At 36.7% G+C, this 20,964-nt stretch overlaps 1 protein-coding gene across 5 annotated transcripts in view; it reads right to left on the reverse strand.

Moving 5' to 3' along the window:
- Positions 1-20,964, reverse strand: part of MCTP2 (multiple C2 and transmembrane domain containing 2) — a 240,164-nt gene that overhangs the window by 7,238 nt on the left and 211,962 nt on the right. For all 5 annotated transcript variants that reach the window (XM_058542374.1, XM_058542370.1, XM_058542373.1 and 2 more), the window contains 2 exons: positions 16,629-16,738; positions 3,658-3,767 (listed from right to left, as the gene is read on the reverse strand). In XM_058542374.1, coding sequence (XP_058398357.1) covers positions 3,658-3,767; positions 16,629-16,738 — 220 coding nt within the window. The remainder of the gene's footprint in view (positions 1-3,657; positions 3,768-16,628; positions 16,739-20,964) is intronic.

The following is a 20,964-nucleotide window of genomic DNA, read 5'->3' on the forward strand; positions in this document are numbered from 1 at the left end:
ATAAAGACTTGTCCTATATAGTTTCCGAGGTTGATGGGAGAATCACACTGGACAACACAGCCAAGAGGATTCTGCAATCTGAAATTCCTCAACAATGAAGGGGGCTCCCATCATTACTGCAGATGTCAGTAAGCCAGGAAAACAAAGGCAGCAGTGATGGAAGAGTCTATATACTATTAGGCATGTGATCACACACCCAAATTTGGAAGTTGTGGCTTATCCAGTAGCATGCTAGACATACTTTTAGATTTTTTAACTTAAGCAATACAGATAGAGGGAATGTCTGCTGTGAATTTTTATTTATTTTTGTAGCAAAAGAAAAAAAAATTAAATGGGATTCAAATACCAAGAGATAACATTTAGGAGAGACACTGATTTCATGGTCTCAGATCAGAGATTGAATAGATCAGTGGATTGAAAGGAGCTCTCAAGTTTAAAAAACCACTTGGAGAAAGTCAGAGAGAGGAACAATTGCATGGTTGCTTTCCATATATGGCCACCGGAGAAACACCACTTGAAACAGAATTATAACTCTCTTTTTCAGATACTTATTTGAGTGACTGGCATGTAGCCCTGCCTGCAATGCATTGGTGGAGGTGGGTGAGGTGGGGCAGAGGGTCCTTGCTTGCTCATCTATCAAACACTGAGCATCTTCCATGTAAGAAGAGATATTGTGCTACCAAATGGAGACACAAGGTTAAATAAGTTGTAATGCCTTCTTTCAAGAAGCTCAAAATCTAGCATGGGGAGTTCATATCTACCTTAGAAAAACAGAAGTGGCTCAGATCAGAACTGAAAAACTACAATTAAGCAGCCATGACAAAGAACAGAATGGAAGGAATATGGGAAACCTCTCAAAAGGGACAGAAAACCCACATGGGATCTAGTCCTAAGATATGCCTTGCTGTCTAGAAATACGTACATCAACTAAGAAACCAAAATTCAGTAGACACACTTTCTTAAAGAAAATTCTAGATACTCCTCTTAAACCACTTTTCACTCAGTTTTCAAAAATTAATACTCCCACACAAGAGAGGTGGTGGGCTCAAAAAAATGCCATCTATGTAGATCACAGGTATTAAGCTTGAAGACTCACCCACTCAGAAAGCATTTGTCAAGTACTCATTAAAGATCTATTACCTCTATGTAGCTGTGTCAGGAATTATAGGGTTAAGAGGAAAGAAAGCGTCACATCCTTCAAACCTTGCAATGAAGTGGGTGAGTCAAGGAATATTCCCCACGGCCATTATGAAATTAATCTGTTTTCATAGACTTACGTTAAATAATTCTGATATTTAATAAACATTTATATAAAATATTGAGTGTATAGAATGTGGAAATATAAGAGATATAGTTAAATAATTTTGTTCCAAAGGGTTAAAAACATTGAACCAAAAAATTTAGGGGCTTATTCACCACTTTTAGGACTCAATGAAAATGAATAAGTAACTTAGAATAAGAAATAGTCTTCTGATCCTTAATCAAGTTAAAAGGAACACTAGAAGTTTAAGACATGTAAAGTTATCTTCTTCTACATGAGAAAGTCTCTGCCAAGGATACAATCATAAAAGAGATGTGCTGAGGCGTGTCCTGGTTCTGTGCTGGCTAGTAACTAACTTATCTTGGAAAAGAATGTCTTAATAGAATTGCAGAATATATTTCATGATGGCATGGCAGGGTTCACAGGATAAGCTCAAAGGCTTACTGTCAGCCCAGGAGCGCGTAATAAACTCCATGCTCTTGAATAATTTCATCCATAAGCTGAACAACAAATAGAGCAATGTCTCATTAAGTAGATGCAAAAAGTTGGTGTTGGAAAGCTGCCAAGATCTTGGAGGCTAAGATGAGAAGTCAAAGGTATTTGGGGTAAATAGAAAAAAAACTTTGAATCCCAAAATTGACAATCAAAGGAGGAAATACAGTTTAGTCTTCTTTATGGAGGGAAAGATGCAGAAAAGCAAATCAAGCATGCACCAGAATGGTGAAGAAATCATGGGGCAATAGTATTTAACAAGCTGACCATGCCATCAACTTACATAAACTTAAAAATGAACAACACACAAATGATTGCAATTTTGAAGCATGTTCAGGTTAGGGTCAGACAACAGTTTTAAGATCTGTGTTTTAAATGTGATCAGTAAATGGATTTGGAAACTAATACTTAGGAAAAACAAGAGAGAATAAAATTATTCAGTCTATACAGATAACATTCAGTATATAAGGTATTCAGGGAAATACTTATACAAAATATTTCTTCTTAATCAATGGGCCCCTGAAGAGCCCCATGCTCTCCTAAAGGTCAAATATGGAAAAAAATTCTGTGCTAGAATTGTTGCAAAACAAAGCAGAGAAACAAACAAAACTGAGCATGAATATAAGAAGACTTTCCCCAAGAGTGAGGGTCATCAAGGATTAAAACAGATCCCTGAAGAGGGAGTCAGAATAACTTTTTCTTTTCTTGGGCTTGCTACAAAGAAGAGAGACCTCTGTATACAGGATTTTTGCATCCTGGACAAAATAGAAAATGAATGGATTATGTTCTCTCAAAATCATTCTACCTCTGAAATTTTATGAGTTATTCTATTCTCCCCATGCCTTTTCCCATTTATGAATGTCTAGGTTTGGCTTTTCTTGGCAGCAGGATTCTACCTTTGTGGATTCTCTTTGAAAAGGTCTACATTTAGTTTTTTTAGAAAGGTTGAAGCTTTTATCTGGCATTTGCAGGCTTTCAGCTCTTGCTTAAAGATGTATGCATCTCAACACAGTCCCTTACATTTGCAACTTCTCTGAACATCTTAACATCTGAAGATCCCTACCAGTGACTACGGTTGAGAACTCAGCAGTAGTCACGGGAGCCAAGTAATGGAAACCAGGACTGACAGACTCTTATGGAGAAGGGTTGACTGCTTCTCCAACAATTAATTTACTGCAATGAACTTTCCTTATATCAACCCAGAGCCCACCCAGCAACAGACACAAATATTCACAAGGCTGCTTGTATTTTTTCCAGTTGCTAGCTTGAGTAGTAAATCAAGTCATGGAATTTATTTCGAGTTGGTCATTTTTGTTTCTACTTTTTTAAAACAGCTAAACTTTACATAGGCACACCATTTCCCCCAGTAAATAGCAACTTCCTCTCCTTTCAGACACTGGTTAGGTAGTCACCGAGTGCCCCTCCCCTTCCCCTCCAATGCTGCTGGATTTAAGTATTGGGTTAGATTATTTTTCTCCTCCAGGAGAGCTGAAGTGTCAGGAGCAACCTGGCAGCGGCCAGATCTACTTTTACATAATATAAAGGGCAAGATGCAGGTGTTTGCTCACTGTTTAAATAACAATGTTTCCTGAAAGTTACTGGGCCACAGCAATACATTATTCAAGAGTATTTATGGCTATGAAAGCCCAAAGGGAAATTGCATGCACAATCACATTTTTATTTGATTGCAACTATGCAAGAGGCCTATAAATATCTATGTTGATTGTTCATGCAACTGGTCTTTTCAGGGAGGTCCTAGAAGTTTTTGTTCCCAAAATGCTTTCCTTCATCTCATGTTTAATTGCCAACAAGAGCACATTTAAAGTTTATAGTCGCACTTTAAAAATGAGTAATTGGTTCTTACCTGGAATTGCCTGTTAGCAAAAGGATAGTGCCAAACTTACCCCAGATTAAAATGATGTATCGAAGTGGAAAGAAATACAAAGTGATCGTAGCTGCTGCCAGTATCAAACAGGCCAGGAAGGAAAGGAACGGGACCGTCCAGTTAAATGTGCTGTAGACAAACCACACAAATGTCATTTTCTCTGATGCTCGAGAACAGCTATGTATTCATTTTGCCATGTTTATTTCTTAGTTAGACAAATGGAAAAGGTCTGTTGGAAAAGTTTCTTTAAAAATCTGCAGATAAAAGCATGCCAAACTGATCGGGCACTGGAAAAACATTCTTGAGGAGAAAGTCACAAGACTGAATGCCATTCCACTTGTCAGAATCTTGGTGACTTCGCCTTTCTGGAACCAATAGTTCATAAGAGAAGACTAGGCTCTCAAAAGTGATTAAAAACTGCAATATTGTCACGATGGCTCTGTGCATGGAGATCTTCAAAACTAAAGGTTAGTTAGGTCATTTCAAAGTCAGTATTTCTCTCTCGATTGATACATGGTTGCCAGTAAACATTTAGGAAAGGGAGGATATTGTTACAGTGCTTCAGGGCTTTTGTGTTTTCTAATAACTTGTCTTTAGAATTTCCAGACTTATTTACCCCAGGAGGCTAACAGAGCCCTGAAATAGGCTGGGAGCATTTGACTATAAACCATGACACCACCAACCCATAGATAATGTACGTGATGTTACTACATATTATTTTCACAAGGTCCCTGGATCCTTTCATTGTATCTATTGCCTGCTTTGACTCGTGTGGAAACGAAGATATAGAATATGGGCTGTGGAACTGAATACACTGTCGAAATTCTTGCACAGTCCTAGAAAATGATTTGCAAATCCAATGCTCTGATGAGAGCCTATGAGTACCTAGAGAATTTTGACTTCCTGACTTTCATCTTCACTTATATATTTGTCTATTGACCCTTTGCCTTGTGCTAGGAATACAAAAAGATAAAAGATTTGGTTGTCTTTTTTGGGGGAGAGGATGCTGGGGGCTCTTGGGACAGTAGCATATAGCAGTTTGTTTTAGTGCCCTAGAGTCAATTCTGACTTCTAGCGACCCTGGGTACAGCAGAGCAGAACCCTGCCTGGTCTTTCTGTGCCATCCTCTCACCTTCCAGCGCTATATCAGACAATGCTCCTCCACTAGTCATAGGGTTTTCATGGCCAATTTTTTTTGGAAGTGGGTGGCCAGGTCCTTCTTCCTAGTCTTAGTCTGGAAGGTCCACTGAAACCTGTCCACCATGGGTGACCCTGCTGGTATTTGAAATACTGGTGGCATAGCTTTCAGCATCACAGCAACACACAGCCACCACAGTATGACAACCAACAGAAAGATGGTATGGTTCCCTCACCAGGAAACGAACCTGAGCCTCCAGTGAGAGCCCTGAATCTTAACCACTAGACCACCAGGGCTGGCTATATAGTAGTTATTGGGCACTTAATATGTGCCATTGTGCTAATATTTTCCATATATCTAGACTGTAATGCTCACAATAATTCTTCCAGGTAAGGATTATCCCCATTTTACAGATGAGCAAATTGAGGCTGAGAGAGATTGTCTAATTTGTGTAAATAGTCACAATTCTATCAACAGTATAAGAGAAATCCAGTTATACCACACCCTCTTGTTAAAGACTGTAATTAATAATTTTAATCTTTGCTTATGGAGAGATACAATATTATGTATTATATACATTATATATAATATATAGTATATATTATTATATACATTATATATAATATATAGTATATATTATTATTTACAATATTATATGTGTATGTGTGTATATTTAATTTCTCACTTCTTTAAATTATAAGCAAATTTGAACACATTTTAATATGCTTGCTGGTCATTTCTATTTGTTTCTTGGTGATTTCCAGCTTATTTCCTTGCCAGGGGAAGGAAATAAGAAAAGTGCTCAAGAAAACCGATTTATAAGCAAACTGGCATGGGTTTGAGTTCAGGCTCTATCTCTAATAAGCTGAGTAACTACAAGACAGTGATTTAATCAATCTGAGCAATAATTTCCTCTCTATAAAATGGGAATAATAATAATACCTATAGCATAGAGTTTTGCTACAATTAAATAAGAATTTGCATTTAAAATGGTTAGCTCTGTTTCCGGCACATTATAAAAACTCAAAAAAATGCAAAGTTACTATTTGTCTATTTTCCCTTGAGCTGTTTTCCTTGACTTTTCCCTCCAATAAAATATTTTCTTGGATACTAAAGAAATCAGTCCTTTGTCATATTTGTTACAAACATTTTTCCAGTTTGTTGCTTTCTTTTTTTTAATCTAGTTTATAATTTTTTTAAATAGAAAAATTATATATTTTACATGACCCAATTTATCAATGTTTTTCCTTGTCAATTTCTAGATTTGGTAGTGCTTATAAAAGACTTCCCCCAGCCCAATGACTTGACATCATAAATTTGAATAACCAGTATTTTCACCACTCTTTTATCATACTGTTTTCTTTGTTATTCTCAATTTCTACATATAGGTAGGCCCATTCCTGACTTCTCTCTTCCATGGTAGAACTGTTTAGTGGGCAACTTCACAACATTTCTGGAAATGTTATACCGGCTCAACAATTGCCCCAGGCATGCCACGGCAAGAAATTTAACCCACAGAGATCCTTACGCAAGGACACAGGGATGGGGCATGAATGTCTGCTGCAGGATGGTTTGTAGTAAGTAAAAAAGGAAATAGTCTCAGTATCATTAATAGGACAATAAATAAAATAAATATCTAAATAAAGGGGAAAATCTAAGTGGAAACGCTCTGCAACATAATACAGCTTCAGAAAACAATGAGAATATTACAAGGACACCCACACAAATACCTCTGCCCTCAACACAGAGGCTCAAAGCTAGACACAGTGAAAAACTAAACTGCAGGAATTAATAGGTGTGTGTATGTATATATAATTATTACTAAACTTACACAGGTACAAACAGCACACATATAGGTTTTTCTATTGAAAAAACCTCCGAAGGACGTACTCCAAACCGTTAACGGTGGTTCCATATGATGTGGGGACAGGAAGGAAAGGGGGAGCTACAGAGAATAAAAGGAGGCTTTCTGTTTGATTACTTTTATAATGGATCTATAATACACTTATAATAAAAATAAAAACAAGAACATAAAATAAATAAATTAAAACTAAAATAAATAAGTAAAAACAAATATCCCATTTTGTGCCCTTTTTTTTTTTTTTTTTCTAAAGCAGAGACATAGTGAGTGACAGATTCTTAATACAAATCCATAGCTAGGTAGCAAGAAAAACAACGTTTTTTTTCACTCTAGCATAAGAATAATTATTTATTAATCTAATAGCTTACAATTTAAAAATAGTTCTTGTTCCTTCCCTCTTTTATTAGCATCAGTAATTTACCCAACTTCTCTGTTCTTTAGGTTTCCCATCTGTAAAATGGGAATAATAATTGTATCTACTTTATAAAGATGCTGAGGGGATTAAATGAGTTAATACATATAAAACCTTTAAAAACAATATCTGGGACATAGTAATTATTCAGTAAGTGTTAGCTAGCCTCATTTTGTTGTTATTGCACAAAAGTGACATAAATATGAAAAGAAAGCTAATTATATCAATTAGCATTGTGAAGATAAAAGTTATGGAAAAATGCTTGGAATTACTTTTTACAAAAAAAAATACAGTATGATTCTTTTTCTAGCAATACCACCTGCCTTTAAAAAAAGTTAAATACTAGATAAACAATTTTTAAAACCTTCTTTTTTTTTCTTTTTTGTGAGGAAGATCAGCCCTGAGCTAACACCTGTTGCCAATCCTCCTCTTTTTTGCTGAGGAAGATTGGCCCTGGGCTAACATCCCTGCCCATCTTCCTCCATGTTATATGGGACGCTACCACAGCATGGCTCGACAAGCAGTGCGTTGGCCTGGGATCCAAACCTGAGCACCCCGGGCCGCCGAAGCTGAGTGCGCAAACTTAACCACTACACTACCGGGCTGGCTCCCAAAAAACCTTCTTTTTTTTAAAAAAAATAAGAGAGAGAGAGAAAGCCACCACTAGGCTGACATGAAAGTAAGGAAACAGAGTGTAAAATAAAATATATTTCAAGAACTGTGGGAGTTACTAAGATCCAAAGTCAATTTTCACTCTAATAATTTCTGCCAAATACTGAAATTTTGAACTTCTGTCCATTATCTGCAGGAGAGGTAGAAGGTAAAGCCTAAGGCCCCCCCAAGAGAAGACTCTAATAGGAGAGCACTGCATAAAACTTACATACTCAGAGTAAGGATGAATTGAGCGAGAAAGACAGAGAAAGAGAAAGAAAAAAAAGAAATAAGGCTGAATGCACTATACACAAGCAGATGCAAAGAACTCTGCCTGTCATGATCCTGGTGCCTGGTAGGGGAATTTATCATCTGAGTTTACGCTACCTGTGTAGTCTGAAAAGCCTCAGCATAAAATTTAATAAAAAGAGATCCCAGGTTGGTACTACCCTGAGGTGACTCAAGCAGTAATCCTCTCTAGGGACATGCACTCTCAACTCAGATATCTGTACTCTCCACAAAGACTCCAAGGAACATGAGATCATATTAAAACTGCAAAACACAGAAGGACACACAGCATCACGAGTAAGAGCCAGCAGAAGTAACACCAAAATCCGAAACAAAAGACTTCAGATACTGAAAACAAATACAATATATGAAACAATAATGTTTAATATGTTAAAAGTCACAAAATAGAGGTTTGAAAATATGATCAAGAGACCATGAAAATGACCAAGAAGATTTGAAAACAAAGCAAGTAGAAGTTTCAAAAATAAAAACTACAATGACTGAAGTTAAAACCTCAATGCATGTATTAAACAGGATTTAAAATAGCAGAGAAATTAGGGCAGTGTAAGCTAGTCCAAAAAAAGTACTTAGAAGGCATCACAAAGAAGAAAGAGAGAAGATATCAAAGAGAAGAGACACATGGGCCGAGCCAGTGGCATAGCGGCTAAGTGCGCACGCTCCGCTGCAGCGGCCCGGGGTTCGCAGGTTCAGATCCCGGTGCGCACCGACGCATGGCTTGTCAAGCCATGCTGTGGCGGCATCCCATATAAAGTAGAGGAAGATGGGCACAGATGTTAGCCCAGGGCCAGTCTTCTCAGCAAAATGAGGAGGCTTGGCAGATGTTAGCTCAGGGCTGATCTTCCTCACCAAAAAAAAAAAAAAGAGAGAGAAGAGGAACAAAACATAGATTAAGAAGGTCCTCGCAGTGACTGGGAAGACAATAAAAGTAGTAATTAATATTAGACAGTGGTGAGTCATGCTGTAAATTCTAGCGTAACAACTAAAAGAATGGCAAAAGGGGCCTTACATATAGAGGAAAATATAGAACATAAGAAAAAAAAATAGAGCAAGAACAAAGAAGATGCTTAATAAAAACCACAGATTTAAATCTAAATATATCAGCAACCACATTAAATTTTAATGGACTACTGCTACAATTAAAAGATAATGACTGTCAGAAACAAGAGAGATATCTAAAACATAGACAGGTTGATAGAAAACGACAGAAAAGGATGTATTATGAAGAAACCAACAAAAGGCAGATGGTATAGCCATACTAATATTAGTCAAGCAAGACATTAAGGCAAAATTTTATTATTTATTTATCATGTAGAGATAAATAGGCCAATTTCTATTGATTATAGATCCAATTCACCAAGAAAGTATAATAATTTTAACATCTACAAACCAAATAACTTAGCTTCAGAATATAGAAAGCAAAAGCTGACCAAACTACAAGGAGAAATAGACAAATTCACAGTCATAGGAAGGTTTTAACACACATCTCTAAGTAACTGATAGAAAAAGCCAACCAAAAATGAAAATCTGTATGAATATAAAAGATTTGAACACAATCAACAAATTAAACCAATGAATATATATAGAACAATACATTCAATAACCTTCTTCTCAAGCTCATTTAGAAAATTTACAAAAGTAGGCCATTGGCTAGGTCAATATATTCTGACCATAAAGCAATTAAGTTAGAAATCAGGAACAAAAAGATAACTAGAAAATCTTCATATACTTGGAAATTAAGCAATATACTTGGCCAAGGAAGAAATCAAAATAGAAATTAGAAAAATGTTTTTACTAAATTTGAATGATAATGAAAATATCAATGCCAAAATGTTTGGCATGTAGCTAAAGTTGTGCTTATAGGAAATTGTAAAGCTTTAAATGCTTATGGTAGGAAAGTAGAAAGATTGAAAATAAACAATCTGCTCATCCATCTTAGAGTTAGACAAAGGATAGTAAATTAATCTCAGAGAAAGTAGAAGGAAGAAAGTAATAAAGATAAGAGGAGTAAATAACGAAAAAGAAAGCAGGCAACAGAGAAGATTAACAAAAGTAAATGCTGGGTCTTTCTAAAGACAAATATAATTGATAAATCCCTGTCAAGAAGAGAGAAGGGAGGCCGGCCCCATGGCTTACTGGTTAAGTGCGAGCGCTCCACTACTGGCGGCCTGGATTCAGATCCTGGGCACACACCGACGCACCGCTTCTCCGGCCATGCTGAGGCCGCGTCCCACATACAGCAAGTAGAAGGCTGTGCAACTATGACATACAACTATCTACTGGGGCTTTGGGGAAAAAAAAGGAGGAGGATTGGCAATAGATGTTAGCTCAGAGCCGGTCTTCCTCAGCAAAAAGAGGAGGATTAGCATGGATGTTAGCTCAGGGCTGATCTTCCTAACACACACACCAAAAAAAAAAAAAAAAAAAAGAAGAGAAGGGAAAACTCAATTAATATAAAGCATAAAAAAGTGGACAACGCTACAGATTTTACTGTCATTAAAGATAGTAAGAGAATTTTATCAACAACTTTATATCAAAAAGTAGAAAATTTAAATGAAATGGACAAACTCCTAGAAAATGACAACTTATAGAAACAGATATAAGAAGAAATAGAATGGCTAAATAGATCTATATATATTACAGAAACTGAATATTTAATTAAAATGTTCCCCCAAAGAAAACCCAGGTTCAGATGCTTCACCAGCAAATTCTATCAAATCTTAAAGGAAGTAATGACACCAGCCTTACACAAACTGTTTCAGAGAACAATAAAGAGAGAGTGTGAGTCTAGAATAACCTTTTCTCCATAAGGAATTTTCAAGAACAGAAAATTATAAATCAAATCTCAAGATCATAGCTGCAAAAATCTTAAGGAAAAAAAACAGTAAATAAAATCCAGCAATATATAAAGGTATTGTATAATACAGCAAAGTTGGGTTTATTCCAGAAATGGAAATTTGGCTTAACATTTGAAAATCAATCACAATACTACATCACACTAACAAAAATAAAGGAGAAAAAAATATATGATAATCTCAATGTATTCAGAAAGAAAGTTTGACAAAACTCAACTCCCATTCATGATAAAAACTCTTAGCAAACTAGCAATAAAAGGGAACTTTCTTAATCTAATAAAGCATCTTTACAAAAACCTACAGCAAACATCATTCTTAAGGGTGAAATGCTGAACGCTTTCTGTCTGAGATCATGTATGAGGAGAGAACGTTCACCAACACCAGTTCTGTCCAACATTGTACTGGAGCCACTGGCCAGTAATATAAGGCAAGAAAACAAAAGTAAAATGTATAAACACTGAAAAATAAGGAAGAAAAAATTATTCCTAGATGATATGTTTATGAAATAGAAAACCCACAATAATCATCTTCAGATAAAAGTAAGATAACTAACTTTACCAAGGTTAATAAATACAAAGTTAATGTAGGAAAATGAATTTTACTTCTATATCCCAGTAACAAACAGGTAGAAAATAAAATCTGAATAAAAGATAACATTTCAAATAGCATGAAACAAATCAAGTACTTAGGACTACATTTCACAAAAACGTGTCCAATTTCTATACATAAAACTCTAAACTAATATTGAGGTAAACTAAATGGAGGAATATACTACACTCATATATTAGAAAACTTAAATTTTATCAAGATGTCAATTCTTTTCCAATTAAAGCAATCTTTACATAGATCTCAACAGTTGTTTGTGTGTGTACAAGTGTGTGATGTGTCATGTGTATTTATGTGTCAGATGCTAGAAATGGAGATGTGTACGCTGTTGCAAACAGCCTGTCAGATTTTCTCTCTCAACTGCCAAGTCAGTTGACTCATGAATTATTCTCTAAGCAACTCACAATTTTAGTGGTAAAATGTTTAAAAAAGAAGAGGCGGGTATTTACTGCTTTTTAAAAAATTTAAGACAGAGGAAGAAAGTCAAGGCAATTTACCAAAAATAATATTCACAATAGTTAATATTTTTAAGTGATTACTACATGCCACCCACTGGTCTAGACTCTTTTATATGCACTCATTCATTTAATTCTTTCAAAAATTCTTACTTCTTATGAAGTAAGAATTACTATTATTCCCATTCTACAGATGAGGACTCTGAGTCATAAAGTTAAATAATTGGCCCCAAATCATTTACTCCCAGTATAAGGGGCAGAACTGGGATCCGAATTGAGAAAGTTGGCTCCAGAGCCCACACTCACTGCCTTTACAGTAGGCACTTTAGAAAATGTAAGAAGGTGTATTTCACTCATTTAATCCATTGGCTATTCCTGTGTACAAGACTGAGAATTTAATTCGAAGATACTGTATAGTAATCCCTCTAACACTCAAAAACTTACTAGACCCTCTTCCCATTTATCATGGAGTATCTCGTAATATCTGGTCTTCCACAGAACACCCAAGGTTGAGGAACCTTGGTAAATCAAAGCTTTCGATCTTGAAATCAAATACTTTGTTAAATATTTTCATAGACCTCCCCAGTTTTCCTGAGTTGGAAGTTCCCTAAATCCTAAGAAGTGAATCCCTAATTTGGGCAGTAATGAAAAAATGAGCCAAGACTTTCAATGAATGAAAACAATTCAATGAATTCCCTTCAATCATTCAACTATTTGGGTTCAATAACATCTCTTAAGAATATAATTTTCAAATTTTCAAAACGCTAAACAAAAATGATTGTGACCACATCCAGTAAGATGGGTGCGGCTCCATCCTCTAGTTCCTCCCCCAATGGACTGCCCCACAAGTTGACTTTGTGTCAACGGAATCGTTCTTTTCCTCCTTTCTTAGGTTTGGACAAATGAAGTGCTCTGACTCTTCTACCCATGGAAACAGGTATGACTGGTCATACAACCCTGTAGATTGTTCTTTTGTAATGTACCCCACATGATGCTTTCTTTCACACGTGCACGGCTTTCACACTAGCTTGTGAACTCTCTCCTCACACCTGGCCTCTGGCCCTCTCCTTGGTCTTTCTGCCTCCATTCTTTGTCCCTTTCAACATGTCACTCCCAGATTAAACCCAAGATGCATCAATCTATCATTCCCCATGTCCTGACCGTGATTCAAACTGCACGTAACGTGCTTTCTCATCTTCATTGCTTAGTGTTTCTCAACATCACTGCCTAGCCAGAAAGTTCTACTTCTGACAAATGTGCCTTCTGTGCCTTACTCTGGAACATTTGCAGGAATGACTTCCCTGTCCTAGGTCTACCTTTATCTCATTATGTCCTCCGTGGAGATTTCCCTAACCACTCAAGGACACAAGTACTGGAGCCACCACCCCATAACGACAGGATGTGTAACATACATCACTCTTCTGACCCATCCCGCCTGCTGCCTGAGATGATGTAAAGGCTACATGTTGAGTAAATGTTTTAGCCTGATATACATGTACATTTGAAATCTCTATAATATTAGAGAAGGTCATCAGAAAAGTTAGAAAAGAGTAGAAAAAAGAAAATACAGTTTATTCTGTAAATGCAATACTGTTGGGGTCCTCCCGGTCAGCAACTGGGAAGCCTTCCTCTGAGAGTTTTATGTAAGCCTATTTATTTGCTAGTTGCCAAAAGCTGGGTAGAAGTTTTCCTGGTCCTTAAGCACTGAATTACAATGGAATTCCAGCAGAGTTACACATGACATCCCACTTGAATGCCCAGCAGGAACTGTAAGGTCACTGTAATAATGAATGGCCAAAGAATTAATAGGAGTGGAGCCGTATGAGCCTTCCTGTGTCGCAGCTGGGCAGAACAGTACTCTGTTCATGGCTGAAAATACGTCTCAGACATGGCTACCACAGCTGTGCTGAGCACAGCCGCCCCTCAAAAGCACTGCAGGGTTGGGGGCCTGTTTAAATCACTCTGCCCTCTTCTCTCATAAGACACATTTCCTTTACCATTATCAACTGCACAACAGCCACATTTATCTATTAGAGACGATCACACACGGAGACAGTTTTACCAAACAACATGGCCTTCTTTCCTCAGTCTTGCCCCCATACCACATCCTCTTATCCTCCTTGCTGCAGGACATCCCTCACTCAACGTTTTTCACTGATTTTTTCCAACCACTCAAGGCCCTGCATGATCTGCCTCATCTCCAAGTGTTTCCGCTACCATCCTCTATAGCACAGACAATCTAATCCCCTACATCTCCCTGTATCTAGCACAGTCTTGGGCTTTGAGCGTTGGCACAAGGGCTCCCACCTACTGAAGCCCCCATTTATCAATTCTATGCCCACTATCTCTTCCCATTCTCAGAGAAGTTGATAAGTTATAGCTTTTTCAGAATTTTCCTCTGTCTGTCTCTCTCCTACATCCCTTTCTGGACTGGTCAGACCTCCCCCAGCATCCTGTCTTACCTCTATCTAGAATCAATGCTACTGAATTCTAACTGTCTTATTACTGTTCTTCTCCCTCATTGGAAAATAGGTCCCTGGAGGAAAATGACATTACAGTGTAGTAGTGAGGAGGGCAGGTTCAAATCCAAGCTCCATGGCTTACTAGTTGTGCAACTTTGGGCTACATATTTAATCATCACTCTGTGCTTCAGTTTTCTCATCTGTAAAATGGGGATACTAACAATCCTTACTCCATGGGGTTGCTGGAATCATTTAATCCAATTCCTTTAAGTAACTCCTTAAGGAAGTTACTATGTGTAAAAGGCTTACAGCAGTGTCTGGCTGGGAGGTGACATCAGCTGATATTGCTATTATCATTGTCATGGGTGCATCTCTCATTCGTAGACCAAGTCAGTGCCTGAAACTCAATAACTGATCATTGAATTATAATGCCCTCTTCATCACTTCAATATTTTCTATTGTCATTTACATTTTTGTTAAACAATTTTGAGGGTAAATTCAGGAATCATTTGTCAATTTATATGAAATCTAGAGGAATAGAGCAGATAGGCATCAATACATGTATATGCAAAAATCCCGCTGCTCTTTAACTTTTCTTAAGACATTGATAATGGGAGGGGGCCGGCCCGGTGGCGTAGCGGTTAAGTTCACATGCTCCACTACGGCGGCCCGGGGTTCACAGTTCAGATCCTGGGCGCGGACCTATGCACCGCTCATCAAGCCATGCTGAGGTGGCGTCCCACATAGAGCAACTAGAAGGATGTACAACTATGACATACAACTATCTACCAGGGCTTTGGGGAGAAAAAAGGAAAAAAGGAGGAAGATTGGCAACAGATGTTAGCTCAGGGCCAATCTTCCTCAAAAAAAAAAAAAAGAAAGAAAGAAAGAAAGAAACCTTTAAAAGAAAAAAGACATTGATAATGGGAATAATAATGTATAAATCAGTAAAAACTCACCAAATTTGTTTAAAGATGGTTTTAAACTATTTTTTTAAACAGAACAAACATGTTTACTATTCCAATAATAAATGGGTATTCAAGGGCGATTTCATTTGATAAAGAACTGAGAAAGGAGATCAGTATCCAAAGAAAGTTCCATATTAACTATTTATATTTCCTGATATTAATTATCATTTATTGATTTCCCTTCACTTTAATAGACAAAACTTTCACTTGGCGTTTGGCACTAACTTTAATCTCTTCTTTACCTATGCAATTTCTAAATATTATCTTCTTTACTTAAAGAAACTAGATTGACCAGTAAGATAAGAAAAAAATATTAATAATCTTTAGAAAGAACAACATAGCTGATACAATTCTGTATTTAAAGTGGGAAAGAAATAAGTTTACAATTCAAAGGGAAAAAATTAAAAATTGCTCTGCTCATTGGTATCAAACGAAGACCAACCTATGCAGAGTTCATGATGTATAAAACAAAACAAACAAACATGAATCATAGAAGAGTCTTTCTCAACTGGGACTCCATTAGAGAATTCGGCCTTTATGCTCTACGGTAGGGAGTAGCAAGCTATGGGTTGGATTTGAGTGAAATCTAGCCTGCCACCTGTTTTGGTAAATAAAGTTTCATTGGAACACATATCACACCCATTCATTTACATATCAACTATGACTGCTTTTACACTTAAACAACAGAGTTGAGTAGTTGTGACAGAGACCCCATAGCCCAGAAAGCTGAAAATATTTACTCTCTGGCCCTTTACAGGGAAAGTTTGTTGACTTCTGTCCTAAGGCATCCATGTATGTGATGAATTAACTTCACATCTTTGAATCTATGCTGCTACTAGTTATGTACCATTCTTTGGAGAACTGAGAAAAAAATTCACTCAAGGCACTTACTGTGTTCTGTGGTTCAGATGGAAAATGTTCCTTTAGAGCATATTTGCTTCCCTTTTTATTTCTGAATAGGACACTTTAATTTTTTAATCTAGTTTCTCACCCAATCTAGGGTATTTTTGAGAGTGAAAGGGAACACTATTAATAATTATGTTGGGACAATTGGTATAAACTGGGCCACATGGTCACCCCAGTTCTGAGGCATTGCCCAAGCGTGAAGCTGACAAGCCCAAAGAACAAACCAATCAAAGTTAACAGGGTTTGCCCAATACTATTGCTTTTGTTTTTTTTCTTGCATTTTCTCATCCCACCCTCCCCACTCCCGCACTCTCACTGTTCTTGTGGATGGCAGCTCTATTTCAAACACCATAACATAAGTAGAACTTACTTTTTAATTCTTTCTCCAAAAGAAGCTATTTCCTCCAAGATGTTTTGAACAGTTGAAACAATATCCTGTACCATATAGATTCTTTCAATTAACCCCTTTTTCTCGGATTCCTAAGAAACACAAAAGCAAGATTTAACTCAGTTACTTCATTTGTATTGTCCTACTACAGAAATTATTATACCATGTTATAATAACACAGTTATTATGAACAGAGTGACTCCAAGAGATGAACTGCATTTTTTACAACTTAAATATTTACTGACTCCAAAAAATCCCTGCCCACCCATTCAGAAGCAACCACTCATATAGTGTGTGAGTCTCAGGTGCTACTTCAATATCATGAGGTGATGAACGGAAGCCCCACACAACCAAGAGCTTCATTTCTCTGTGGAGGCTGCTGCTTTTGTCAGAGAACTCTGCAGTCCCTTCCATTGCTGACCCTGATTTCCTCTTCATCTTCACAAGGTTATCTGCCAGCTCACCTTACCCCTCTCCTATCACAGTCCTTCAGAAATGCTTCCAGCAGGTAACAACATGGCATGTTGGATATCCAGACAATATGTTTCCAAGTACTGTGGCTTCTTAGTCAAACTCTGCTGCATTTCTAGTCACATTTTAAACCCACTGCAGGCCTGATGAACATTTCATTCATCCTTTGGCAATCACCTCAGAAACAGAGTAAGCAGCTGGAGACAGGCCACAAGGTCAACAGATAGTACACTGCTGGGGACTGCATCCTACCCAGGGTACTCCCTGGGCAGATGCTCAACAATTGATTGATTTTTTCATTCATGGAATTGGAAGCAAAATCAAGTCCATCTTCCTCAGTCTCCAGTTCTTCATGTGAAATGAAATTCAGGTTTCTAAGAATACTATCCTTACTTCGCTTATAGGAAACCTTAAATGTATTTTACCATGTTAGATAGCTGCTGGTTATAAAAGTAATTCAGGAATGACTCAACTGTTGGAGAAAAGAAGATTTCCTACAGAGTGGCACTTTTACACAATTTCTTATAGTCTGATACCATATTCTGGCTCACTTATGAACTCTATTGTAACTAGGATTTAGCTAATGTCATCTCAGCTCCTGCCTGGCTGGGTCTCTGTAGTCACTACATCTAATATATAAAACCTAAAACCTCAAATAACCAACAAAACCTTTTTTTTCTATCTAGAACTTTACTTGGGATCAAACTGTACTAAATTATCGAGCAAAAGCTTCTAAATTTAATAGACCATTTCTATAATAATCTTCTGTGCAGCAAAAGATAAAAAAAATATTTCATCCTCATCTTGTATTCTCTGCTCCATCACACTGAACCCATGGATGGAGCAAAGGAGAACGCACCACCCCAGAGTGATTATCGGTAAAAGCACTCATATGGCAAAAATGTCAAAAAAAAGCTCAAATTTCCTTTCTTGCATCTGCCTCGTTTATGAAGCTACTTGGCTGAAACAGACCAAAGAAAGGAGCCGAGGTTAGAATGGTCCACTGCCACTCCACCTTTATAAAGGGTACAGGGATGATCTGAATAATTTCTTACCACCTGCACTCCTTCATCCAACTGTTCTGTACAGAGGGAGAAGTCAGACCCATTGTTTCCTCTTGTAATGTCAAACTTGCAGGACATTTTTACTTTTTCACCCTAATTTTAAATTCTTTATTTCCTTTACTCTCTTACTAATTCTTCAAGCAGTTTGCATTAAAAATTCGATACGCTGCCAGAGCGACCCAATTCATGTGCAGTAATCCACCAACATCTATTAACGGGCACAATGGTGAAAACCCATCTCTGTCTGCCACATGAGTATTCATGTTTATAAAGGAGGATTTGAAAGCACCGGGGTATTTGACCCAAAGGGCAAAAGTGGTTTCCTCTTTTCAGCAGTGTAGAGTTTAGGTCAAAACAATTTCTTGGAAAATGACTCAAATTTCCATGTGGCTCAACTTCATAAAAATTTCCTGTTTCAGTTGACTGATTTTTTTTTTCCCTATGAAACACCCAAATGCTGAGGTTCTAGTTGTGAAGAAAGTATGAGTTAGTACACCAAAATAATAAACGATTTTCACAACATCCTTTTACTTTTTCATGAATTTGATGTTTTAGTTTATGTAGTCCATATTCAAAAACTAGGCTAAAGAATCTCACTGTATCTAGAGTAACAAGATAATTTATTGACCATATCTGTACACTTTTAAGAGTAAAAGTAATTGAAATTATATAATTTTTGAAATAGTTATCAGCTGACAACTGGGTTTTATTATATTAGTGTATCTATAAAATTATTTCATTTTATTTTTATTTTCATAAGTGCTTCAAAATAAAAAATATATTTTATAAGCATTAAAACAAAAGAAATTTGTTTATATTGTCTGAATTTTTAAAATGATACATTAAGAATGATTATTCATACTACATATTCATATATTTAATTGGTTTCCTAGTTATTTCTGTTTATAATCCCATGTCGGAGTTACTTATCAGAAGAATATACTTTTTAATGTCATCTTTTCATTTATAATTTTTCATAAAATTGTCCTCAATCATCGCAGAGCTGTACTTAATGGTCATTAAAGCAATACCTTTAATTGACTCTACCAAAGACCATAATATTGATCACTCATAATATAAAATATTTATATAATACAAAACATTAAAATACAAAGTATTAAAAATTTACATAATATCAAATACAGACACTGAGGTACCTTGAAAACTCACAACAACAATGTGGCACATGGAGAATATTCTCAATTCTATTTTTTACATATTGAAATCTGTATATATTCCAGTCCAAATATTTTCAAAGGCACTATATTTTATATCCATTCATGTGAACTTTCTCTGTCAAGCATTTTTTCAAGACAAGACTTCAGAAAAGTTGTCTCTATGATTCTTTTGAATGTTTCACAGAATTTATGCTGAAAAATAAAAAGCTTCTCAATTTCCCTCCCTTCCTGAGTAGAATATATATTTCTCTTATTAAAAATCAAAAGATTTTTTTTCCACAAATTGAGATAATCCAAAGTGTAACTTCAACATTTAAACATTGAATCACTCACAGCATTTGACCTCATAGTTTACTTTGTGCTGAATATTCCTGGCTTTTGTGAAGGAAAATAATGCAATGTCTTTTTTGCCAGCTCTTTTTTAATTTACTTCCATTCACTAAAAGCTTCCAAAGATGAAGTTACTTAGCACTTCAGTCATTGAAGATTTTGATTAAAAATTTCCAACCGATTAAGACCAAAATGCAACAAAATTTAAAAGATTTCTTTTTTCACAAGAGTGTGATAGCTTTGGGAAGTGTTGAAGTTGACTGAGAGCTCTTCAAAGGTTCCAACATTCCTAAAATCAGACTGATGATGTTCACCTGAGAGCACGTTCCTTCATGATTAGTGGTAAATGTCGTATCTGTTCTCTGAATGGCTTCGACAGCCTTTGGGCAATATCTCTGTGCGTTTAGCAAGGCATGGTATCTTCTATGCTACAAGAAAATATTTATACTTTCATAGCTCAGCTGTTTCATTAATATCTCCCATAACCCTCCTGATCCACTCTGCTCTGCTCTGCTTGAACCAGTGGATCAACAGATAAGACCAGACTGCCTTACCGGACCCTGTGTTCTCAGCACCAACAACTGTGGTGGGTGCATCCTCAGTGCTGACACAGTGAGTGTTGATGGAGAAGTGAATGGATGCAAGGAAAGAGCAGGGTATCAGGCTTATAATGGTGTCAAAGGATTATTTACATCAACCTGGGAAAAAGTGCTTCGAGTTTGAGAGAAGATTCCAGGCCTCATAACTCTAACAGCATGACCTTTCGAAAGGTCTGTCTCAAGCTCCTGGGCTTTCTTAAGCCTTTCCCTCAGAACGCCAGTCCATACTGTCTCTTGTCTTTGTTCTCTCAATTTGCATTACACCTCTATTCTTTTCATCATTCTAGTAGCAAATGTTCTTTTCACTCTCTGCACTGCAAAATTCATCTCTTTAAAAAGAATATACCACTGATTTCATGGGTCTTTTCTCTTGATCATATCCACCAATATACCAATGGACATGTTCCACAGCCTTTGGTATTAGCATTTCTATTTATAAGAAACCGAGGTCTGAAGAGGTTAAGTGACATGTTCACATTTGTCTATGTTCACATACCATAAGTGGCAGAGAATTCCAGTCCAGGACTATTAACTCCAGAGCAAGCGCCTTCAGCATTACAAGAAGCCCCTTACGTTTCTAGTGGACATTTCACAAGGTAGGCATTCAGCTCTTATTTGTTCTTTTTGCCATTTGCTTCTTTGGTGTCTATGGGTCTCTGTTCTCATTCTCTACTTA

The sequence above is a fragment of the Diceros bicornis genome, chromosome 5 (genome assembly GCF_020826845.1).
Source record: "Diceros bicornis minor isolate mBicDic1 chromosome 5, mDicBic1.mat.cur, whole genome shotgun sequence".
In the NCBI taxonomy this organism is placed as follows: domain Eukaryota; kingdom Metazoa; phylum Chordata; class Mammalia; order Perissodactyla; family Rhinocerotidae; genus Diceros; species Diceros bicornis.